Raw genomic sequence first — 25704 nt, 5'->3', positions numbered from 1 at the left:
TTAAATAAACTTTATTTACTCCACCAGGTGTTTTTTAGAGCAAGTAATTACTGGCAATGAAATATATACTAATGTATATACACACACGCTCTCATGCACTAAAACACACACAAACCAATCACAGAATTCTCTCTTAAGTTCAACACTAGCTCTGCCCTACAAATAAAGCATAAACAACTGCAACCCAATGCCCCATGAACATTGGTGGGATCACATGATTTCTTTGTGTGTGGATCAAAAAATACAGATAAATTAGTGCTGAATCCTACATCACATACACAAATCAAAGCTTTGTCTCAGCTGTCAAACTCACAGGATGTAACTTTACAGTGAATCACGAAAAACTCCCTTTCAGCGGGGAGTGTTGGCACTGATACTGGTCCCTAACAGAAGGTTACTTAACAGGTGTACATGACAGTGGTAAATTTACGAGAGATGGAAATCATCATGTTTCTGTTATGATCAGGCTTTTTTTGGCATTGGCTAGTATAACCTCTGCTCTCCTTTTTCGGTTTCGTGGCATTTCCGCTGTCATAAAAACAATGAGCTACTGTAACATCAGGCTTGACTTGACGGATGAGAAAATCTTAACAGCATTGACCCATAAAATAGCTGATTACAGCTGATCAAAATGAATTTGTTTAAGTTTTCAACAGGTGATTTTCCAATCAGAGCTATGCTTCCCTAAATATTGAGGCCTGCTTTTCATGAGATACCCTATGATTATTGGTGAGGAAAAAATGTTAAAGCTTTATATATATAAACAGGTTCATAAGCAGTGCTAACATCAGCACGACAGTTTACAACGTTACTGATAATTCAACAGTAATCCAATGTGTACGATTGTGTGTGACCATTGAAGGCAGTAGTTTTATTATCTCTGATAGAGATAATAAAACTACTCTCCAGAAATCAGTTTTGACTACAGCCCGTGACATCATCTGGGTGTGGCTGGCGTGTAGAGGAATTGTTGTAACTCCAAATGTTTTCCTGGGTTTTTTTTGTTTTGGACTATGATTGCTGGCCCTCAGGGTGTATCTATGCTCTTCCTTACAGAGATATTCCAGTATGTGTAAACCAGGAAACAAAGTTTCAAGGCACACTGAAGGGAAAAGGTGTGTCCTGTGACATAAACACACATGGCTCTAAAAAAAAAAAAAAAGGTAAGTATATGAATAAAGTTCCAGAGATGATAACATATAGTATGATAACTACAGTCATACTCATGAACATGATAAAGGACAAAAACCTTTATGACAATGAGTCCCACATTGTCCAATTTTGTTTGACGTTTGCCAGAAGGAAGGACTTACCTGCAATTACAAAGTGTACAGGAATATATGTCTATGTAAGGTTTTAAGGTATTCATTAGGAATGCTGAACACTCCACTGCACACTACAACACTGCACCCCCCCCCACCCCCCCGCCACACACACACACACACACACACACACACACATGCACCAAACCTAATGTTTTACAACGAAGGTCATGGTTTTATATTGAGAGACGAAATGGATGTAAGCTACAAGAACATTTAACAATACATTGTTTACCATTTATATCCATATGATGTTAAAGTACAGAGACGATCCATAATCGTGTAGAAACAAAGGAGAAACATTAACCCAAGAGGGTAAGAGAGATTTGGGGGGGGGGGGCAGTCAACTTTTTTCCTCAGCGCATGTGGACTCTTTCTTACTTCCTTAAGGGAACACACTTTATCTTTATTACTGTTTGGACAATGCGGAACTGAAAGAAGCTGAATCGGTGGCAGCGTACGTGCATGTACAGACGTGCACTGGGATCTTTTCATGTCACTTCCTGACCTCTCTGAATAAGACGTGAATCCCAATAAAATGTAAGATGTACAGGAGTCATAGACCTGCACAGATAACCAAAGAGGAGGGAGGTGATTATCATTTTGCTTGTGTGCGCAGTGACAATGTGATGCTTCATTCACCTTACACTGCTCAGAACTCAGCACAGAATTAAAATGTAGTCAAACAGTTGTTTACATTTAGGATTTAATTTGATTTGACTTGATTTGATTTGATTTAAATGTGAAATGTTGGTTTTGGCATGAATGTATTAAAGCGCATTATCTAAAAAATATCATTTTTTATTGTCACCTTGGCAAGATATATGGTATGAGGTACTGGCAGAAACTCAAAAACCAGTCAGGGTGAAAATATGATTGGACCAAGTCTTCAGCTTACAACAAAAGCCATATCTGGAAGAGCAGGTTACAGTACAGCACGATAAATTAAAGAGCACAGCTTATACAACCCTGGTGACACACAGGTGACATAGACAATTGGCTTTGGGGCAACTGAAACTACATAACATTAATTAGCAATCCTTGTTCTTTTCAGCCCCGGGGACTTAACAGGAACAGTGTTGTAACAGCTGATGTAACAGATGTCTTAACAGTGTAGATCTATTAAAAGGCATAACCCAGCACACAAAGCTACAGTTTCTGCCCAATGTTCTCTCTCTGAATGTTACATCAGAAGGATTGAAATTCGTGCAATGACTAAGTTTGAATTTCATATTTTTTGCTTCTTCTTCTTTTCTTTTTTTTTTGTCAATTACAGTGAACACTTTTGTTTATTTAACAGTCGTTCTTGTTCAAAGCAACTCACAAAAGTGCATTCATATTGAATAAAACAAACCTAACAATATGTCAGCATCAAGTACACCCTGAACTTATCAAAACCTTGAAAGAGTGACAGAAATGATCCATCAATCTCCCACACCAACCTTTTTGTTATGTAGGCTACTCGACATATAATTTTCACGGTAAAAAAAATTGATCCATTAATAAAGTGAAAAGTAAGACAAAAACCTTAATTGTTTCACAGAATGTAGACTTTACATAGACTCTGGAATAAGTACACAGATACAGGCACAAGAACATGTTACCTCTTTTTTGTTTCCGTGGTAGCACTGCCATCTGCTGCTTAGTTGTACACACACCCAATCCATATACTGGTTCCTGGGAAACAGCGTTAGGGAATTAACAATATGACAACTCATTATAACTACTTTGCCAAAATACAGTTGACAAAACATACTCTCACAGTCAGTCACTCAATCTCTCATACTCTCTGTTCCTATGTCAAAAAAATGTTCTGAAAATCTGAAGGGACAGAACTCTACTTTGCTACAGGGCCCTGTACAGCTTGCTTCTTTTTTTTGACAGAAACTCAGTAACCATTTAAGACGGACAATAATTTGCGTCAATGTGTGAAAGACGGTAGTCCTGCTGTTTGTAGCACAAGGAACAATGAGCTGTGAATATAATGAGTAAACCAGCACTGTGCTGAAAAGAATATACCACACTGTTCTACAAAGAGCCATTCAGGAAGCTCTTAACAACAGAATGATCAATAGAACCTCTACAGTGAGAGGCCATTTAAAAGTTCGGTGGTTTCCGTGGCAACGGCTTTGTCCAGGTGGTAACACCTGGATGGTACCAAAACTAGACCCTGGTTGTTGCTCTGGATGCTATCAGGTGCTAAGCACGGGAGTTAGTCACTTGTGCTAGAATGTAAAACAAGAGGGAAATGGAAATGTGTGATAGATCTGTGAATTATTTGAGGTCAAATGATCTCATTTGGGGCTGTTTTAACAGTGTATTGTTAGTGCCCGACATAACTGCACATTGCTTTGTTCACCCTAAACTGGGCACAAGTCTCTTCAGCTGGAATGACACGGTGATACTGTGACAAGACAGCAGTAAAATATGGTGAGTTTTGAATTTTAATTTGTAACATAACTCTCAGAAAACTTTATGAGTCTTCAAACATGACTTCAAAAACATCTGCTTTTGGATGTGCGTCTACTTTTTGTGAACAATATCTAACAACTCAAAAATACATACGCAGTGACCTCTTACTCAGTGAGAAACCACTCAAAAGTTTTTTGCTAGATCAGTTATGATCGTGGTATTTATGCTAAATAACCAAATATACACTTCCTAGTTGGCCTAGTAAGCAGACCCTGTTAAAAATCACCGATTTTTTAGACATCAACCTTTTGCCCATAATTTGTGTCATTTTGGTACAGCTGTTGAGTTATTTAGTTGTGTAATGATCTTGAGTTTTTGTTTTTAATGAACGTGTGGATATTGTGCTTGGCTTTAGAGCGGCGGATATGAAGTGGACCTGTTTGTTGACCCCCACCAGACCATGATCTGATCTGCATCATATGTAGAGGTGTCTTACAGTGCCCTGTCAGAGTAGCATGCCACCACATCTTCTGCAAGAAGTGCATTCTACAGTGGCTTAAAAGGTCCAAACGGCTCCTATATGTTTCAAAAGGTTTTCTCAATAGGCTTTAAAGCAAAGAAACTGTGAGATGTGTTATAAGACAGATCCTCTGCAGTATGGTTCTGATGTATAGATATAGAAGGCCTGGATTGAGAGTGTTATATTAGGGTATGTGATGTAATAACATTGTATGTACTTATAGTTTCTCATTTAGACTGTCTGTAGTGAAATATATAATATACAAATTTTGATGTATGAGTATAAAGCTGTTAGACTGTCTAAAAAGGAAAAACCTCAATGATACCATTATAATGTGTAATGTATAATATTACAAAATGGAGCATAAGAGCCTTTTTCATTTGTCACAGACAGGAGACATGTCCCTGCTGCAGGAAGCCTATCAACCAGAACCTCATGTTCGTACTGTTTAAGCTGAGCAAGTCCATCGGTCGTTTACGAATAAAGGTATGTCAAGCCAGTGGAAAGCCAGTGGCATCAATTAACGAATGTTTAACAGAGTCTTATTCCTTGAAATAATTCCAGCTCTGTTTTATGGTCGTTCAACTGAAATCGCAGTGAGTTGCCTAACTCTGAAGTACGGGTTTTGTTTGTCTCCAGTGCCATAACGAGGTACAAGGCTGCACGGCGACTTTCCCGCTCTCTGACGAGTACCTTCACATCTCAACCTGCCCGTTTGAGTGGCAGCTGTGCCCCCACCAGGGCTGCGGGGCGCGCGCGCTACGTAAAGACGCTCGTGCCCACGAACAGAGCTGCCCGCACTGGAGGCAGATGTGCCCCATGGGGTGTGGCACGGTCTTGAGTAGAGCGACTCAAGCCCAGCATAACTGTTACAGGCAGCTGCAGCAGCGTTACGAGGCCCAGCGGCAGACCCACCGCGCCATCGCTGCCGCCCTGCGCAGGAAAATAATGCGTATGCAGAACACCATGGCCCACATGAGAAGGCAGATTGGGCTGATCTGTGAAAGCCTGGAGGTCACGGAAGAGCCGGAGAGAGGAGAGAACGCAGGAGAAGGAACCAGCGCAAGCGCCGCTGGCAGCTCCTGAAACAGAAAACCTTTAAATAAAGGAAAAAAAGATTTTTTTTTTTTTTTTAAAAATAACAATTACTTGTGTTTCACTGAGGACATTTCTTTCAAATTTGGCTTCAAATTTGAGTTTGTTCTTGCTTATGTTTGACTTATGAGGGGTTTTGCGACTGTGTAGTTGTATTTGTTGAAGGTTTTAGTCCTGTATTAAAATTGGAAACTTACAAAAATTTACCATGAGATGGGCTTATTTTATGGACCTGATACTAATCAATAAATACATATGCAGCGGAAAAAAATGCAAACCAAACACAGAAAAAGTTAAAAAAAACAACAACAACAAAAAACAAAGAACCAAAACGCAAACCAAATATAATCAGACTCACAATCATCATAAAAATGTTCATTTACAAACAGCAGAACATCACACTATGCAGGAAAATATGATCACCATTTGGATTTACTCATGAACATTTACATGTGCATGCTTCATGCTGTGCGTTTCTCTAACGGCCTCAAGCATTCATAAGATCATACTTCAATACACATTCTGTATGTGTGAATATATAATGGTTCTAAGGAATATTAAATGAAGCAATATTAAGTGCATCGTAAAGTATGTCCTGTTGAAATCTTTATACTGAGGGCAGGAAATATATAAAACACAGAATGGGTCAAGGGTGAAATACACTTTTAAGAATGTAAAAAATTTGTTATGCTAATCAGCAAATCAGCAATCCAGCATATAAACTCAAACAAAACAAAACAAAACAAAATGAAAAAAAAAAATCCCCATTGAAGTAAGCAACACTGCTACATTTTATTAATGGAAGGCTAGATGCTAAAGTAGCATGAAAACTAAGGCTGGTTAGTTACATACTGATAAGATACAAGCACAGACCAGGCTAGATTTGACTCAGTTACAGTCAGGCTTATGACTTAACTAACTGCAGGTACATGGTAGACTGGATTACAGGACTTGGGTAGTACTAGTTGGCTTCATCAGTCATCCAAACTAGCATCTACACCAGTGTAATTCCAAGTCTTTCCACAAGGAGGCACTATTCTATCTCCGCTGTATGGTTCTTAGTGGACCCCTCACTTGCATTCAGGGATGAACTGCAGGATGGCTGTGCTGGGGATGTATGCAGGTTGTCCATGCCAGAGTTCATGAGGGGCAAGTATATATCATCCATGTTGGGAAAGACAAAAACATCCTGGAAAGCAATAGCAGAGCATTGGAGGTGAAAGAGTTTTAAATAAACTGAACAAATTAATTGAACTAAATACAGTTTATTTACAGTGATACCAAAGGTTTTTCTTATAACAGTGTAGCCATGACAACCGTACGGTGAAGAAGTGGAGTTAAGTATATGATGTACCTGAAACTCATCCTGCAATTTCTTTTCAATCCACTCTGTGACATGACAGAAAGTCACCTCTCGCTCTCCTAGTTTTGGCCTGACCCTCAGGTCAAGCTTTGGGGGTACACAAAAACTATACCTGAAATAATTTCAAAATTCAAATCATCACTCACATCAATGAAACAGCAAAAGTTAAAAAAAAAACCCCAACAAATTCATGATAGTTGAATAACAATGTGTATCAGCCGAATATATTGATAAAACTTGAAAATATTTGTATTCATATAGACCTCACCATATTCTGTCTGTGGGAGGTGGTGGAATGTTGATGACCAGAGTTCCGGAAAGTTCTTGAACTTCCACTGTGAGCAAAAGAGGAGTGTTGGACATCTCTTCAATCTTCTTTTTGATGTACTCATTTTCTGTGGCTTTCTGGAAGTACTTAGACTTAGCGATTTTGTCCACAAATCTCAAAATCCGTCTGCCAGTTCTGCCACCACCCGTGGCTCTGTAGAAAAGGAAAAAAATCTCTCATTAGGTGGCCTGGTTTGCTACTCTACTTAAGTGTAAAGTAATTTCATGAGGGTACAGTCTGTAAAAAGAACGCAATGTAAGATTAAAGAGAACTTTGACTTTAGCGCTACTGTTGACACTGTTGACCAAATTAAAAACGTCTTTTTCCAAAGACCTCTTTCTCTTTAATTGTCATAAGATTTACCAAGCCATGTCCAATTTTATCACAAAGCATGGCCAGATTGAAATCTTTGTCACATAATGGTAAATCTTTTGGTAAAAACCATGCTCTATAGAGTCAGCTCTATTTCATGCCAGCGGTGACTAGCAGGCTTAACAGGATAAATTCAAAGAACCAGCGCTGGTCCCTTATTGCTGAAAACACATATTACCCTTCAACACCAACTTGAGCTGATTTCTCCCCCACAATTCCTTGGAGCTCGGTGGATGGTATTTCCTCTTCGTCCGAGGATCCGGCACTGGATGATTCCTCATCACTATCAGCCAACACTGAGAGCCTAGACCTGGTGCTTGTACAGCAGAGCAAAACAGAGCTTCATCAGAGTGGCTCACGTGTAGTCTGGAGAAGTCAGCCCACTGCTGAGATTTGACACAACCGAGCTGAGACCCAAAACACGTATTCAGAGACTGATGGATACAATGAACCCAAGATACCCATGCTCAGAGTGCAAATTATACAATGACGTGTGTGTGTGTGTGGGGGGGGGGGGGGGGGTCAACTTTTTCTCCAGGGCTGTGCGCCATAGGATATATAAATGTTTTGACCCCCCCCCCCAACTGTTGTTTTTAAGTCTTTTGGGGGGGTCCAAGTCTTAATTAGGGGGATCAGACCCCCCCAGTCCCCCCCATAATTCACACCCTGCCCATGCTGTAAAGTGCAAAATTACACAGAGAATTATCAATGCGTTAATCTTGAGAAACTCACCGTACAGAGCTAGTGTCTACATTGCTGTCTGCATCAAGTCCACCTTCCTTTCCCAGTTTGGAGAGGTTCATCTTGGTCTCCAGTGACATCTGCAGGGCTCCTGTGTACTCTATTTCCAGTTGCAGCCACAGGCCTGTCATAAAAAGGCATAATGCAACAAAATTCTGTCTTTTAAAGAGGATTAAATATGATCATTGTTTCATAATCACAATATTTTCAATAATTTTGTTGATTTTAGTTTGTAGGGAAAAAAAAAAAAAAAAAGATGAACATTTTAGCATCGAAACTAAAGCGACTGCGGTCTCTCTCTCTGATGTTTACAGCAGAGTCTCAAAACGACAGAGAGAACAAATTAGCAAATGACATGTCAAAGAACACATAATCTGAGGGTTATATGAAGAGGATTAGAAGAATGCGATTTGACTTTGCAGGTTGTGACTTGCTGAAATGACCTCAGATTACAAATCCCAAATGTCTGATAATGAACATAATAAATCTGTAAATGGGATGAGACCTGTATTTGGTTAGCTGGGCTGTGACGTATGGAGTTACGCAACTGAATGTCAGGGGGGCGGGGGGGCAAAAGGTGCAGACCACACACCTCTCCACCAAAACAGTTCTGAGCTATACTGAGAATTGATAGTTAATCCCATTATTCTTCTACCAGTGTTGAGGATGCAAAACTGAATTTGAACTAAAATTAGAGGTAACATAATTCAATTTGATGTAATTCCACCACCAATAGAGGTATTATCTGCAATTAAACCACTAAGCAATTACACCACTTAGCATTCAACAGGTAACAGGGTAATCAAATGTAATAATGTATCCAAAAAGGCTTCATTTTTAAATTCTTTTGATGTAACACAGAACATACTGTCACACACGAAAATGCTTGTGAATTTTATGAGCTAATTCCAGGAAACTAAATGCAAATATGCACTGCATTCCATTAGTCAAATATCTTGTAATTCCAATCCAATTCAATTCAATACATGCAGATCCTTTAAAAAGAGAACGATCACAATATACAGGTTCACACTGTAGAACTAATAAATACACACACACACACACACACACACACACAGACACACACGCACGCGCGCACTCGTGCGCACACATGCATGCGCGCGCACACACACACACACACAAGCACACACACAAACACGCACACACAAGCACATACACAACCACATGCAGGTCAGTGCAACACATTACGGTCCTCTCCCTTGCTCTCTGAGATTACAACAGGATAATGACATCTCATTCTTGGCTCAGAGCAGGGACATAATAATAAACAAGCAGGCCATCTTTCCCCATAGGCAGACAGGCTTAATCTAGGCTTTAGAGGCAGCTGTCTGCATGGCCAGTGCGCTCACCTCTCCCGTTGACTTGCGGTGGTGATGTGCCTGTGATCTGAGGCATACAAGAACCCATGGCCAATTCTGTGAGCGTCAACTCATTCATGAAGTAAGGTAACTGTCCAGACACACAAAAAAAACAAAACATGTGTGAACATGCACACACACACACACACACACACACACATGTGCCCGCACACACACACACGTGTGCCCGCACACACACACTCACTCACACACACACACACACATGCACACACACACACACAAAACTTAATATAAAGTTCTTCAAGTAACGGCCTATAAGATCATATTTTCATCAGAAGTGTTTTATTTTTATTGCTTGATATATAACAAACTACGTTATCTATAATTCAGTTATCATTTTTCCTACCCTGATTTTGGTCAGTTTTCGTTGTATCTTGTGGGAGACTACATCTGCCCAGTACTTCTCCCGAAGGAAGTCCCAGAATATTCGGCCAATGAGAGCATTGATCCAGACGGGCTGCCTTTGGTCCCCATGACAACAGAGAGGCTGTGAGGAGAGAAAATTATGTACTGCTAAAATTTTTCCTCTCTGTCTGTTCTAAGAAGCACTCTAATAATCTTCAGAATGTACACAAATCATCTAACCAGCTAACAAGTAGTGTACCCAAGGCAGCACAAATTCTTATGAAATCAAAATGGGATCACTGAGATACCATTAAGACAATGTCTTCCAAAAGCAATAAACGGAAATCTATTGCGAATAATGTTCTAAGAACATTTTGAGAATACCGTAATTCTCTGGAACCTGAGGAAAACTAGGACACCATTTCAAAACATTCACCCAGAGGCTAAAATTATTTGCTGCTTGGCATTTTAACATTACATTAATTATCTTTCTTCATATCTCAACTTCATATCTTTTGTTCATTCATTGCTCATTGTTCATGCGGCTGAAGTCTTCACTATAATTGAGGTATGACGTTCATCATGTTAAGCTGCTATTTAGCAATTCCCACAGTTCCTGGAGTTAAATTAGATACAGAAGTTCATTTGCTTTATCTCTATCCCGCAGAGAGAGGAACCAGTGTACCTGTTCTTTGTCAGTTGGGCTGCTCTGAGCACTACAGTGGTATGGGTTATGCGGTGCGCTGGTGTATGCTGAGGTGATGAGATTGCTCATGTATGTGGTGTAGTCCAGTAAGATGTTTTCTCGTACTCTGCCCACCAGGTCTCGTGGGCACAGAGGCACAGAAGCCATGTCTTCAATGCTCGCTCTGCTTGAACTTCCACTGCCTTGCACCAAATTTGAGCAGCTGTCCTCACCTACAGACATATCTGCTGACAGACCAGAGTGCCATAATGTTTCATGCTCTACATTACCATATGACTCCACTTCATAGTCTAGTTTTATGTTCTAGGCTTACGTTCTAACGTCTCAGCATATAATATGAGCTAAGAGATTCCCAAGGAATCAAGATCTGAAGCTATGTTACCTGATCACTTAACCACTGCACACCAGATCATGACAGAATCAGGTGAAGTAAACCTGGTCAATACATTGTCTGAACTTTTCCAGGTGTAACAGACCACTTTCTTACCAGATCTGGATTCACACTGGTCTTCTTTCTTTTGCTTCGATGCGTAGAGAAGGTGATAGAACCACTCCTCTTTCTCTCTTCCTGTGCGACCAAAGAGATAAAGGGTGGTGTGGTGGCTGGCTTTAGACATAGGGAGAGTACTTCTGTCTTCTTTCTGTGTCTCTGTTGGAGCCTCTGGTTCTTTTCTCCCCACCACCTCCTCTCCTTCAGCCAGAGTGATGCAGATGGGATACTTTTTATTCCACACCCTCTTCCGTGCCAAAGCCGCAGGCAACAAGAACACCTGTGGCAGAAGTAGCGTCTTACATGTAATTATGCAACATTTCTCAGGCATGAGACGCAATTCAGGTCAGGTTCAGAGACAAAGCACAAAATAGGGTAAAACTAGATTTAGAGAGACAACCTACATAACCCAAACTAGATAGAAACTGACATCATTCGTATAGCATTGTAAGAAACGATAGACTGACCTTGCTGCCAGACAACTGGAAGGTGCGAGAGTGGACAAATATAGTCTCGTGGGGTGCTTCGTCAAATGTGGCCCAGCGCTGGATGTTATTACGAGGGTAGTCAAGTCGCAGACAAGAACCCTCCAGTGTGGCATGCACTGACTGCATGAGGGATGGCTGGAAGGTCTCTGGATCGTAAGCAGACATCTCATTCATCCAGCCCTGAAATGCATGAGCACAGACGTATCACTCCTCCTTGTGATGCATTATTCCTGCTTAGGTTAAGTGATACTCAGTGGAGGAGAAGATTGTTTGTGCCACTGCTGAACTGTAGGGTAAATTAATGCAGATTCAAAAGCGTAGTGATGCACACAGGGTCAGTCAAAAATAGCTTCACTAGTAAGTTGCACACATGAAAGAAAAGTGGGGTTTCTGTATATGCCTGAAACTGACAGACCGTGGGTGTCTTTAATTTTGCATCAGACTTTGTTGAGCTGAATGATTCACAGCACAGAGCAGTAATGTAAGCCTCAAGGTGTCTCAGGAGAAAAGATGGGAGACATTAATTGCGTACACCAAGACTCTGTGCACCACACCGGAAAAATTAAGCTTTTAAGTTCTGAGTTCTGACAAGGAAAGAAACACTGGATTTAGTTTAATAGCGATCTATTCTGTCTGGCTGTAGCCTGAGGTACAGAGTTTTTTTTTCTCTTGGCAGCTAACTGTTTGAAACACTGTTATTCTTTGAAATACTCTGACATAAATAGTCTCTTGCACAGACGTCTTGCTGTGTAAGGCTGAGTTTCACTTTCATTGCATCTAACTGCCTCTACGTGACTACTTCTTGGCTATTCTGACAATTACTTTGTTCAAAGTGAAAAAGTAAAACTTTAAAAATTAGAGAAGAGTTTTTAGAGAAAGTTTATGGAGTTCTCGCTCACCTTTAGGAAATGTTCTTCACCATTGATATTGCATTGAGCACAACTGTACAGGTTCTCGATACGTCTTTGAGACTGACTGGCATGGTGCGTTGATCCCAAACGGATGAGAAGGAGTCCCAACATGAACCCAAGTGCCAAGCCAAAGAACCAACCTGACCAATAGGAGGGTAAGGGCAAGACAAAATAGCAATAGGATGCAGCTGCCACCCAGAAGAGAGTCATACCAGGTACTGGAAAAGAGGCTTGTCCTGGGGTATGGTCTCCTGCAAATCCTCCTTTTACCTCCACAACCTGCATGGCATCACCATTAGTGTTGATCTCCAGTGCAGGGCTGATATCGAGTTGTCTGCTGTGCTGGTCATGGGAAGGGCAGGATCTCCTCAGACACTTCCTGGGGTGTCTTACTGGCCAGTTACACACAGGAAGTCCTTCACATTCAAGCTTTTTAGTGGTCTTCATAGGAGACTCGGTCACTTGCGGATCATTGTTTGATTTGACGCCGCTTCCGCCAAAGCCTTTAAAGCTCGGAGAGTCAACTGAGCCAGTGGTCCTGTGGTGTTTTGGGCTGCCTGTGCTGTCCTCACGCATGATCTTATTGAACATGCTAAGGGGTTCCTGCATGGCTTCAGACAGTTTCCGGCGTGTGTCTTCCAGCTCCATTTTAAAGAAGCCTGCTTTAGTCTCAGATGGGGAGAGGTTAGTAGGGGAAGGTGGGGCGGTGCGGGAATCCCCATTGCGACCCTTAGGCTGTGTGAGCTGAGTCCATAAATGCAGACTGAGCTTTGAGTCTGATTTGGACTGCGACACCTCAGGTTCACAGCGGGAGAGCTCTGTGGAAATCGACTTGACCAAGTTCAGCAAGGGCCTGGGTTTGAGTGAAGAGGAAGACTCTTTTAGTTCCAGCTCTGTGGACAGCGACTTAACTAAACTCGCCAGTGGTCGATGGGTGGGTGAGGCCACACCTGGAGAAAGAAGCCCGGAACCTGAGGTGGAACAGTCGCCCAGGGATCCAGGGGAAGAGGGGGAGAGGGGGACATGGAACACGGGAGAACGAAGGCCCCACTCCTCATCTGGCTGCAGTTCCGGGGGGCCTGACCTCTCCTTTTGTAGGGATCCTTCCCCATCTCTGTCTAGAGTGAAGATGAGCTCGCTGTCCTCAAGGCTGTCCCATTCACCCTCTGTGCCTGTCAGCTGGATAACTATGGCCCTCTTGGCAGTGTCCTGGTACTCAGATGGCAGAGGATAGAGATCCTGTCTCTGGGGCCCACAGGGCAATTTCGGACTTTCTTCATTTTCTCCTGTCTGTGCCATGTCTTATTACTACATTTCAGAGGTAAGGCACCTTTGAGTGAGCAAAAAAAGACAATGGAAAATTCAGACAGAGGAATACAGACTACTTTGTCATACTATGTTTATGGATTATAATCCATCAGCACTTTTCTTTCCCTATGAAGCTCCAGATTGTTAAACTGTGGGAATCTAGCCTGGCAGGCCCTGGGGAATGGCATCCTGAACATTGCCTGGATCCTCTTGTGTCACGCAAATAACCAAGATTTCCTCTTTCACCAAGCTGGAAAACTTTCAAGGAGTTTTGAACATATAGCCCACAAAAATAAATCCAAGACATTTTTTGAAATCATGTGAAAAGTAGGGCAGAGCCCCAGGTGGAATTTATTGCCACAAAACTACATACATTCATGTTCTGTTAGGGCACTGGTGCTGAAAGAATGTGGATTTTGGGGTAAATTTAATAAATAATGCTCTTTGCAAATTCATATATGTGCAGGTGTTTTACATACGTGAGTAAGATCTTAAATATGCTGAATGGTTGGTTTGATTTTTTTTTTTTTTTTGTAAACATGTTGCAATGCATAGCAGCATATTTAGTTTATCTAAGCAGAGAGTAACACATTTTCCCCAGAAGATTTGTAGGTCACTCGTTTTAACCTCAAAGAGAAACAGCCGAAGGGCGCTTTTCAGTGATCGTATACAAAAGTACATGTTCCACTGCACATGTTAAGAAGGACACTGTGATTGTGCATTGGTGCTTCCATGAGTTGCTTGAGAAATGTTACATAATATTTCAGATGCATGGAACAGGCTGCTCATCTGATCATAACAGGATGAGTTCTGTCTGTGACTAACTGATTTTTTTTTTTTTTTTAACTACATCCCTGATAAGTAAAAAAGACCACCTTAAAATAACTTCCTTACCATAAAAGGAGGCTTAGTTCAAGAAGAGGCAAACAATTTCCACATTATGAGACTGAGGTAAGTCTGTATAAAAAGCATCGAAGTTCCACTATCTTTCTAGGTCATTTTAAAGTGAGTTTGAGACTACCTACCATTATGTAACACTCTGACACACAGTTTACAGCAGTTGGCAAATTCCCTTTAATCCTCGCCTCTACCCAAAATGGACTGATGAAATAATAAAACCACTGACAGTGTTAAACCAAATTCACAACACGTACTAGCAGATCACAGCTCCATCCTCTACCCCCATTTCAGACACTTTTGCATAAGCGTATTGGAGTAACAGCTTGAATGTAAACAGTTTCCTCTAACATAATCGGGTAAGAGATGTTTTTTCTGTCAATATCCTAATCATGTTAAATGAAGGCACAATCATTTTGTGGAGATAACGGCGCACTGACTATTAAAGGATTGAAGCAGACATTCGAATACCCATTTACGGTAAAAATATAAGGACCATCATTCTTCTGTCAACTGTTGCAGTTAACAAATACGCTTACATTCTAGCATGTTCCATTATGTTTTTGCTAGTGATGGGACACTAAATCTTCTCTGGTAATACAACAAGGCTAAATAATGCGAGTATTTCAGATTATTCTGGTGGTATAAGCACCTTATGAGAGTTAATACAGTAGCGCTTATTGAACATTCAGCACTACCTAAACCACTCTAACGAACAAATATATTTTGTGTATGTGCCCATGCAATACTGTTATGATATTAGGAGAGCTGTAAAAAAATCACGTCAAGAACTACACAACAGTCGTTCTCAGAATATCTCAAAACCCTTGAACAGTCGTTCAAATTATGATCAACAACATTTGCCGCTTCTGTTGTCATCTTGTTTTTATGTAGTATTAAAAGGAAATGAATTCATGCGTCCAGAGAATATTTTTAAATTTTGACTCATTAACGCTTTACATAAATTTCCTCAAAGGGTGTGATACGTTACTACAGTATATAGGCTAGTCCGAAAACACACACAGACACTTATCAACTGTTCTTTTTTTTAAAACCCAGACTACTGGATTATTCGCAATGTCCACAAAAATAAGCAGCACATTTGAATTTACCTGTGCGTCATTAATCAATGGTGTGGTAATACAGTGGCCGCGGATATTGTGGGGAAAGACACAGTTTAAATTGTTGAAGTGAGTGTAGTCATGTGTGGGTGTGAAAATACCAAAATATTTTGAAGTCAATGGAACGTATAAATTCAGTGTACTTAGTTACAGTAATAACCAACTACTGCGGATAATTTCGTTGCAGCTTAGTGTATACAGTGGACCCTACGAGGATATTTGGAAATGAAGGCAACTAACCTGATTTTTGCAACATGGGTAAAGTCCTCTTCGGTGCGTTTTTTTCCCGGTGTCTTAGAAGCACGTTTCGATTAGCTCGCAACTGACCGGTGCATCCCACGATTTGCTCCAATTAAATATTGCTCCACTTCAAAATTTCTTATGTTTGTATGACAGCCATAACTGATACGCGATTTCAAGATTTACACAGCGCAGACAATAACGCAACTGTTTTGATCAAATAAACTGGCACGTTTTTACTGGACTTTTTCATGTATTTTCCAAATACTAGTGAACCACAGCTCTTCCATCATCCACGAGGGAGTCCATATGGCATCCAATGAATACACGTAGAGCCCCCCGGGAAGTGCAGATGAGCGGTGTCGGTGTACAGTAATTCAAATCTGGTCCAACTAACTAACGGAGAGAAAACCTGGTCTGTATATTTCATGCAAGACTGAATGGTGGGTGTATGTTTTATGACACAGGTCTTGAATCTTTCGTGCTCTTAGGAACAAACTCCTCCCTCCTGCTGTCTCCATCCAGATGTGATTTGACCAACAGCAGCTCACCAATCTGATTATGGAGAGCATGGCTGCAGTCCACTTTAATCCAGCTTAAAAATACCAGTCCCAACACTCTCTCTCTCTCTCTCCTGCTCTCTCACTCTCTCTTGCTCTCTCTCTCTCTCTTTCTCTCTCTCTCTCTCACACACACAAATACACTAGAGTGCAAAAATGAGCCACTGGAGATGACATAAAATTGTCCTCAATAGCATATGCAGTCGATGGGGTCCAGTGTATTCCTCAGATTTACATACAAAGATTTGAAAGGTTCTCCCAGATTGCAGTGACATTTTTTTTAAATTTATGTAATGATTTTTTCCCTTAACTTTAGAATGAAGTATACCTCACTGTGAAAGGTTCAGATCAAATGGTTTTGGTTTATCAACCAGTTTTTACCTACATGCATGTAATGAGGTCTAAAGCAAGAAGAGAAGGTAGGTAGGGCAAGAGAATGGCTTCATGGCCTAGATAAGATCTGTGATTCAGAGCTGTTATTTATTTATTTATTTATTTATCGTAGAATGGGAAGTGTCTCAACAGCACAATGCTACGCTATGTATTATGACTGTATATAATTATGTCAATACAGGCATAAGAATTGTTTTCTTATTTCTTAAGCAAAGGTAATTTTCTGCAGGACAAAGAGGGAGGGGTCTGTTTTATTTGGAGGCTCTGGTCCCTCCCAGTCTACTATATCTACTCTGCATGCCTTACCATCTGTTGAAAATAGTCAATGACACTTGCAGTGGTTCAAAAATAGCCATGACGAAGGAACTAGAAGCTTCTCACAGCTACAGCAAGTTAGACTTTTTGCCGAAGTCCTCGTGACTCAGCTAATGACCAAGCTTCTTCACCGAGCAAAGAATTGCGGATTTTTTATATACTGTGTATTTCCCACGCTTTACTGGATAAGTAAGTAAAACATTTGCATCAGGCCTTGCAACCGAAACAGTCTGGTTGAAACTCTAAAGCCAACATTTTCATATATTATTATTGTGAGCGCTTTTAAAAATGGCTGCTGTTTTGGGCCAGTTTATGGAATTCCATCCAATTCATGGCACAAATGTGAGACTTGATTATTCTGGAACCCAAGCCACACGTGTTGAAAGCTTTGCAAATGGTATTTGCTTCAGCAAACACCCTTTAGGGCCCGGTGAAATTTTTCTCATTGAAATTGAGGAGAAGGAACTTGGCTGGTGTGGCCACCTCAGAGTTGGACTTACTGCACATGATCCTCGAACTTTTGAAACAGTACCAGAATACTCCTTGCCCGACTTAGTGGACCAAGGAGACAGTTGGGTGTTTGCAATTACTCGGAATCACAATAAAATTATTGAGGATGGAGAGCCAGAGGAAGAGAGGAGGACAGAAGAGGATAATGGTAGAAATGAGGAAGCCAGCAAGCCTAAAACATTCTTCACCGACTCGCACTTGCACATCGAGAGTGTGTGCATCCCCAGAGACAAGCTTGTGGGACGCAGCCGTCCTGGAAGGTTCAGTCACATCTTAGATGACCTGTACAAAACCAATGCCCTGCCTCCTACCGCTCGTCGCAGTCGTATTGGGGTGCTGTATGTGCCAAAAGGACAAGGCTTTGCTGACATGCACATTGTCATCAATGGAGAAGACATGGGCGCCTCTGCCAAAAGGATTCCTACCGATCGGCCCCTCTATGCTGTAGTAGATGTATTTGCCGCTACCAAATGTGTTCGTATTGTCCAGGTGGAATACGGCTGTAAGTACCCCTTTTCCTAAAAGGCAACATCTGTAACCATAGTGGTTCCTTACTAATAGGTGTTATAGCTTTGATAGTAACTGGTAGTTTGACTGTTCCTCTTCTGTTTCCTGTACCTGTTCTCTCTCTTTTTTTTCTTTTAGTTGCCTCACTGCAGACTCTCTGTCGGAAAACAATTCAGAAGCACATTGTTCACAGAATGGCTTTGGACTGGCTGGAGCTTCCGGAGTTACTCAAACATTATTGCAAGTACGAGTGACAGAGTGCTTTCAACTGACAGTGTCTTCAAGAAAACAGTAAAAACAACGGCAAAAACCCCCCCAACTAGATACCTTCTTGTTGTGGACTGATTTGCTTGTGAATGCACAGCCGAATGAGGACTTTTCTTCAACAAAGCCTTACAAAAACTTGTTTGTATAAACTGCAATTTATTTAAGTAAATCAATTTTTATAGACAGATATAGTAAAAAATAACTATACTGCATCTAGGGATTATGCAAATCTTCAGTGTCGAATTCAGTTTTCATTCTGGAGGGGCTTACCAGCATCAATACCTATATCCTCAATATAGTGACATTATGTTTTGTAAACATGTGTTTCGTAAAGGATTTACAATATTACTGGTTAATCTATCCAGTAATTCTTTAACATTACATGCAATTTTCCATTAGAATTTTTTTCTTTTGGATTTGTGGCTGTTATCATCAAATAAAAGATGGTACTCTTAAACGCAAGAATGAGTGTATTTTGAAACGTGCACACAGTTGCAAATCATGCTAAAATAACCTACAGCTAAACAAAGTTTAACAGTTATGGGGAAATCAGTAACGTGCCCCAGGGAATATAGAAAAGATAAACAGGAAAATGCAATTTTTTTATATACAGAAAACCGAACAATCAGTATGCTGTCTGGAAAACGATGGTACAAGTTTTACCATTGTCGAAGGTCGCCTCCAAGTGTCCATTGAGGTACATGGCGAGTCAACCTTGCGTAATGATCATGTGACCGGAATATTATTGTCCCACAGTCGGCATCACAAGGTTTGTACACAACCGTCCAGGACTATTAACCTTGTGTTTTCGGTCCAAAATGTCATTTTGTTCTTTTTTTGGGAAGGAGCATTATAAGGACCACTTTAAACCAGGTAAGTTTTTTCTCCTTTGCTGTTTGTCATTGCCTAAGGCATTTGCTAGACAAAGTGACCGGCATGATGTAACTAGCTAGCGTCAATTTACCTGTTAAGACCGATTACATGAGCAAGGAAGTAAAGTGCTTTGTGGAGTTTTCTCAACACGTACAGGTTAACTCATATTAATCTGTCTCAAAATTTTAATACAACCCGTTTTCAACACCCCCGGCCCCCATCATATTTCATCTCACCGTGTCCCTTTTTTGGGACAATTTCGCTATCGTGTTACTCGTGCTTGTATATAGTATTCGACAGCTGCCCAAGTCATTGTAGTATTTAGGCCTATAAGTGACGTTTTGCCGATGACTTAAATATTTACGTTAGCATTAGTGAAAAAAAATAAAGAAACATGTTTAATGAACTGTTGTCTTTGGATCTTTGTAGGAATATATGTTTGTTCCCAGTGTGGGCACCCACTGTTTTCCAGCAGATGCAAATATTCTCATTCCTCCCCATGGCCTGCATTTACAGAGACGATCCGAGAGGATAGTGTCACTAAACTAATGGAGACACTCACAGCCTACAAGGTTAATAAGTCTGTCAAAAGAAGTTTAGTTTTGATTCAGACCTATTTATTTACTGTCACGGGGTCTGACACAAAGATTGCATTTATGTCTTTGTGTATCATAGAATTACAAGCTCTAGCGATGTAAGACACCTTTACACTTTATTATGTCAACATTCTAAACAAACTACCTAATTTACCATGTTGTGATACCTCTGTGTGTCTTTATACAGTATTTTGAGGAATGTTTGAGACATGTTTCTTATATGATGTGCAGGTGCTGTGTGGCAAGTGTGGCAATGGCCTAGGTCATGAGTTTTTAAATGATGGACCAGAAGAAGGCGTATCACGTTTTTGAATATTCAGCCACTCGCTGAAGTTTGTCCCTAAAGGTAAGTGTACTGTGATATGTAATTATCAATTTCTAAGATTTTTTTTCTTAATCATAAATAGAAGTTATGTGCAAGAGCTGTGATATCAACTGTGAATTAGAGCATTATTGTCAGAATATTTTAACAGTATGAAGTGTCAGTCACTTTGGACAAAAGTTACTATGAAATGACTCATTGTAATTACATTTTTTGTCTCTCTCCTGTGCATATTCTCCTTCATAGATAAAGTTGACAAACAGTAAAGCGAGGAATGAAGACCAAATCACTGTCGTTTGAACAGTTCTGCTGAGAGGATGCTCACTCCATGAAGTGGACAGGAGAAAGGCCTAAACAGGAGATCCTGCACACTGATATTTGTGTTTATCCTGATAAAGACAGAGACCAATGTTTGTATTTACTGTCATAATATTGCAAGCTTGCAAAGGAAGAGGTTGCCTCCCAGATGTATGTCATTACTGCTCGTGAAAACAAACTGATTTGCAAAATGTAGCTTGTCACAGTAGTATCATTCTGTGACTGAAACACAAGTTCTATGTAGAGTCTTAACTGGTTGAACTCAAGAGGTTGATCGTTTTGCAATGAAATCTATGCAGAAATACAAATATATATTTTTTAATAGTGTGATTTTTTTTTGTTGTAAATACATAGTAATTACTTTTAGAATGAGGTGGAACTGGCTTGAAGAATATGCAGAAGTATGTTGTCGGCAAACACATTTATTAATGTGAAACTAGCAGTATATCTGTCCGAAAGGCCAAGTTAAGGTTCATGTTCTTAGATTTATGTTTGATAATAAAAAGACAGTTGCCGGACTGATCTTGTCTGTCCTTTCATGGGATGCGTAAGATTCTACCCACTTTTGTGCTGAAATCTGTAGGCCGATCTATGCATCATAACGTTGTACAAAGAACTTCACATAATTCAACTCGTACTTCATGGCAAGCCTCCGAGCCATTATCTCGGATTTTACGTGAAGAAATGAGCCATGCTGGCGATGATAATACATTTCCTTCAACTTCGTGGTGCACTAAGAGGACATCATTAACCGAATTCAGCTCAAATAACTTTTATTTGGCACGCGCACGTGAAGGAACACATTTACCGCGGCCGCTTCGTGTGGTAAAAGCGTAACGGAATTTATGCCACCTTCTGGAATTTTTAATATTCTTTTATTATTTGAAGAATTATAACAGCCCGAATATTTACATAAGGCGGTTCTTAAACGGTATGTCCATGTGTCCATATGATAGCTGTGTGAATTTAAAATTGGGTGGTCATGTCCAAAGGCTCACGTAAACTTTGGGCTAGTAAAGTTTAGCATAGTTGACATTGCAGCTGCGGTCTGTAACGTCAAATAAATGTAAACGCAAGTGGTCGCTTCATGTTCAATTATATGTTTTTGCTGTTTCAGGGAGAAAAATGGCTTATATGCTGGCAGAGACATTTGTCCCTATTTCCAGTTTATGTCCAAACACTACACATGCGGTGAGAAACAGTAGTAGCCTAGGAGTAAAGTTTAGAAGTAGAATCTTCTCTCCTTTCACCAATTTCAAAATTTGCAAAAGCAGGACTATTCCTTTTGAACCCACAGTGCAGCAGCCCATAACCTCGAGCAAAATGAGTAATAGTTGCCTTTCCCCTTTGCCAGAACGTGGTTGGAGTTATTATTGCGAAAACTGATGCCAGGGGATTTCCTAATAGGAGAAGTTGGTGAAATTCATTCATTCATTCATTCAAAAAACTGAAGTTTCGCATTCACTATTTGTGAGATTCACAAATTAGAACTTCAGTGTTATCCCCTCAAGCATTTATCCTGTATTCAAGTAACAGCAGTTACACATATTTGATCTGCAGTTACAGAGTGGATGCTGTTTATATTTCAGATTTTGGATCAGAACGATTCACATTTGGCTTCGCCATAAAAGACTCACCAGATCATTTCATAAATGTGTCCTCATGGGGCAGTGAGGAATATATTTATGGCCTGTGCAGTCACTTCAGAATAGGAGACTGTGGTGAGCATGTCAGAAATAGAAATTTGCATGATTTAGGATATTGTACACCCATCTTTAATACATCTCCCAACAGTATAGAGATCTTTTTTTAATGTATATATGATGAGAGTATTTTTCATTTAAACTTTATAGCAACAGAGTTTTCTTGAACAATACATCTGCTTCCTCTTCAGTCATAATTGAAAATCCACTGGTGGTTTCTAAAGACCCAGAGAAGGATGACAGGTTCAGTCCATCAACACCAACGTAAGATGAAAAAAAAACAAACAAAAAAAAAACTTGGGGACATTTCTACACATGTTCTACATTGTATTGATATAGCATACGCTATTTGTCTTAACTATATGAAAAATTGTTAAGCTATTAATATATTGTTATAATGCAGGAAATTACTTTATGCATGTAATACCTGATGCATGCCTACATTTAACACAGAGGCTGTATGTTGAATTTGAAACAATACACTATTTATAGACAAAGTGCAAAAAAAAAAAAAAAAAAGAGATTCACACACATTACTTTAATCTTTCCTCAGTTTGTACAGGTTACTGGTGACAGAGACTCACTCAAAAATCAGAATGTGTTCAGATTTAGACACGGAGAGCAGGCTTCTTCCTCTCCTCCACGTGCCCGGGAAAGATCCGAGGGACTTCTATTCATTGGGAGATATTGTAGCGAATGGCCAAAGCCTGGATGCTAACACGATTAATATACTTGCAGCGGTGCAATCAGTGAGTTTGACATTATCTGTTCAGTCAGCACTGCCCACGAATAGAATACCATTGCAGACCTGCAGTGTAAACAGTTTGTAATGTGTTCTTGGTGAAATATATGCTGAAATAAGGTTGGAGAGCCAAAATACTTCACTACGTCAGATGGGCGCAAGGGACAAAGGCTGGAAGTTAAACTCTTTGATGAAACTGTGACCTCTTTTCCCTTAGTTAGGTGAGTCTTTTGATAGCTTTATAAGTTTTTCATTTTCCATTTCTCCTTAAATGTATGCTTTTAATTTCATGTAGCTGGGATAAGGAAGCCATTCAACTTGTGCAGACTTTTACACCGGGAGAAACAGGTACCCATGTTGAAATCCATTCCTGATTCATACATTTGTTTCTTAATAAATAGGAATGGAGAATAGAATACATACACAGATTAACAAAAGACAGAATGTTTCTCATCTTTCCTTTTAGTGCTCTTCATTGCAGATGCTCGAGTTAGCTTTGATACCTTTCGCAATACTATGGCTGCGACTGTCACTTCAAAAACAGTTATCACCGTCAACCCTGGTAAGAATTCTTTGCTGATGCAAGATGTTTACGTCTGTTCAGTGGCTTCCATATAACGCATGCTGGCACTGTTTTTAAAATTAGGTTAAAGATTTACGCTGAGGGTCACGGTTAGGGTTAGGGTTTTTGTGCCTTTGTATGTTTCTTTTTTTAACCAGACACAGCTGAGGCCAATCTGCTGTTCAATCATGCGAGAGAATTATCAGAGAGTGGGGGGCTGGATGAACAGGAGAGACAGGGGGAAAACATTCCTGGTCAGTGCGCAGGATTGTAAACTTTTGACATGCATTTAGATTTTAAATGTATGTGGGCAGCATTGTGCTATGTCCATGAAACTCAATTGTTGTTATTGTCTTTATTCTTCAGTGGAGTCAATCAGTGATGTGTTGACTGTGAGCCAGGTCAAAGCCAAAATCCAAGAGAATTTTGATGTTGCTTACGGAATAACCTATGGATTCATCACCACTCTGGGACTGGACTCCTCAGTTCCCAAAGTCATACGAAGTCGGTGGTGGGTATAACTTAGAGACAGACACCCATTTTCGAAACTGACGTCTACTTTATATCAACACTTAAATTGGTGATCCCTGTATTGCAGCTCCAAATGCAAATCTCTGATCAGTGAGGAAATCCAGGCCTGTGCTAACGCTGCCTGCCCAGGTCAAGGACAGCCTTTGGACGTGACCACAGGCTTTGACTTACTGGTGGATATCAGCGATCACACGGGAACTTTACAATCTTGTTCTCTTTCAGGGACTGTTGCAGAGATGACACTTGGCTGTACAGTGAGTAGAGGCAATACAAAAGTTAATATTAAATCACCTGCATTTGTGTATTTTTCTGTATTTTCCTGTATACTAATGGGCGAGGTCTCTTTCTCTTTGCTAGGTTGAAGAGTTTATGAGTCTCTCAGAGTCTCAGAGGACAGCAATGAAATGGAAATTCTTGCTTGAGAGATGCAAGGTTTACCTCAAGGTCTCAAGAAATGATCATTTGTTCAAATCACTTATGTATATCCTAAATAGGATTTTTTTTTTCTTAATGTCATTGAACCATGGTGACAATTCTTGAAAAACCATGTGTATGCTCTAGTCTACCAAGCTCTAATAATCAACTTTATATACACATCCTATGGCCATACTAAATGTCTGAACGGTGATTTCTATGTTACGTCTGATAGGGTTATTTGAATCTTTGCTTAGGACTTCAGTGTTGGGATTTGCTATGTTCTTATTAAAGTGTACCCTTTTGTTTTAGGTCTTTTCTGCTCCTCGAAGCAGAAATGGCGTGAGGGTGAGTATTCTGTCATGTGCACTCGCTGACCCTGTGGAAGTGAAGCAAAGCATGTCTGCTCTGGCAATCTAACTTTACTTTAAATAATGCAGCTGATCAACATGCCATACAAAGATAGGACATTTAGTGCTAATGGGTTGTTGACATTGTCCTCGTTCACTCCTGCGTCACTTCAAGCTGCTGATATTTGTTGTCGGTCCTGTGGTGTTTGTACAACAACTAAGTATGTTTCTTTGGAAGTTTTAAAAATGCTTGTTGAATTTAATTGAATAAAATTTATTTCACATGACAAACATTGCTGCGGAATTCTCGAAGTTGTTTGCAAAACTGTCCCAGCTTACTCATATACATTGTTGGGAAACTTTAAACCATTAACTTGAAAATAGAAGCACAGAATTAATGATGTGGACTCTTGTGAGTACTCTAGCTGGAACAGTGAACATATTTTGGGAAGATATTCCTAGATCCATGTGGGGCCAGCGCCAGGGGGAGGGGGGCAAAAGGGGGGGCTGCCCCCTCAGATAAAATGTATGCCCCGTCAGTTTTAACTGTAGCCTAATCATAATGTACACATTTGCCCCTTTGCAAATCTCAGATGCCCCCTCAGTCATTGCACCCTGCAGTTGGCCCTGGATCCATGGCTTTAATTCACTCCTTAACTCATTGGTTAATGGGATATCCTGG

At 40.3% G+C, this 25704-nt stretch overlaps 5 protein-coding genes across 5 annotated transcripts; 4 read left to right on the top strand and 1 right to left on the bottom strand.

Annotated features, from left to right (window-relative positions):
• The first annotated feature begins 1515 nt into the window (after positions 1-1515).
• On the top strand, positions 1516-5340 carry rnf151 (ring finger protein 151). The gene is given in 5 exon segments (XM_030775113.1): positions 1516-1521; positions 4150-4182; positions 4185-4297; positions 4644-4740; positions 4894-5340. Coding segments are annotated over 5 exon segments (696 nt in total).
• A 1042-nt stretch (positions 5341-6382) lies between these two features.
• On the bottom strand, positions 6383-13792 carry tex2l (testis expressed 2, like). The gene is made up of 11 exons (XM_030775635.1): positions 12482-13792; positions 11562-11762; positions 11040-11374; positions 10584-10782; positions 9900-10040; positions 9524-9623; positions 8145-8277; positions 7591-7728; positions 6981-7193; positions 6704-6824; positions 6383-6538 (listed from the first exon to the last, which is right to left on the bottom strand). Exons 1-11 carry the CDS (start codon positions 13790-13792, stop codon positions 6383-6385), a joined length of 3048 nt encoding a protein of 1015 aa, XP_030631495.1.
• A 3823-nt stretch (positions 13793-17615) lies between these two features.
• On the top strand, positions 17616-18598 carry neurl2 (neuralized E3 ubiquitin protein ligase 2). The gene is made up of 2 exons (XM_030775930.1): positions 17616-18339; positions 18483-18598. The coding sequence occupies exons 1-2, from the start codon at positions 17616-17618 to the stop codon at positions 18596-18598; spliced, it is 840 nt and encodes a 279-aa protein (XP_030631790.1).
• An 807-nt stretch (positions 18599-19405) lies between these two features.
• Positions 19406-21238, top strand: LOC115813105 (methionine-R-sulfoxide reductase B1-A). The gene is made up of 4 exons (XM_075353576.1): positions 19406-19484; positions 19914-20056; positions 20312-20426; positions 20649-21238. The coding sequence occupies exons 1-4, from the start codon at positions 19430-19432 to the stop codon at positions 20666-20668; spliced, it is 333 nt and encodes a 110-aa protein (XP_075209691.1). The 5' UTR covers positions 19406-19429; the 3' UTR covers positions 20669-21238.
• A 616-nt stretch (positions 21239-21854) lies between these two features.
• meiob (meiosis specific with OB-fold) lies at positions 21855-25092 on the top strand. The gene is made up of 13 exons (XM_030775845.1): positions 21855-21911; positions 22075-22132; positions 22310-22441; positions 22615-22687; positions 22977-23172; positions 23286-23386; positions 23461-23513; positions 23632-23727; positions 23886-23981; positions 24094-24238; positions 24326-24512; positions 24616-24702; positions 24985-25092. Exons 1-13 carry the CDS (start codon positions 21855-21857, stop codon positions 25090-25092), a joined length of 1389 nt encoding a protein of 462 aa, XP_030631705.1.
• The last annotated feature ends 612 nt before the right edge of the window (positions 25093-25704 follow it).

Source organism: Chanos chanos, chromosome 5 (assembly GCF_902362185.1).
Source record: "Chanos chanos chromosome 5, fChaCha1.1, whole genome shotgun sequence".
NCBI lineage: Eukaryota > Metazoa > Chordata > Actinopteri > Gonorynchiformes > Chanidae > Chanos > Chanos chanos.
Note: the sequence above shows the minus strand (reverse complement) of the source record. Positions and strands in the feature narration are given on the sequence as shown.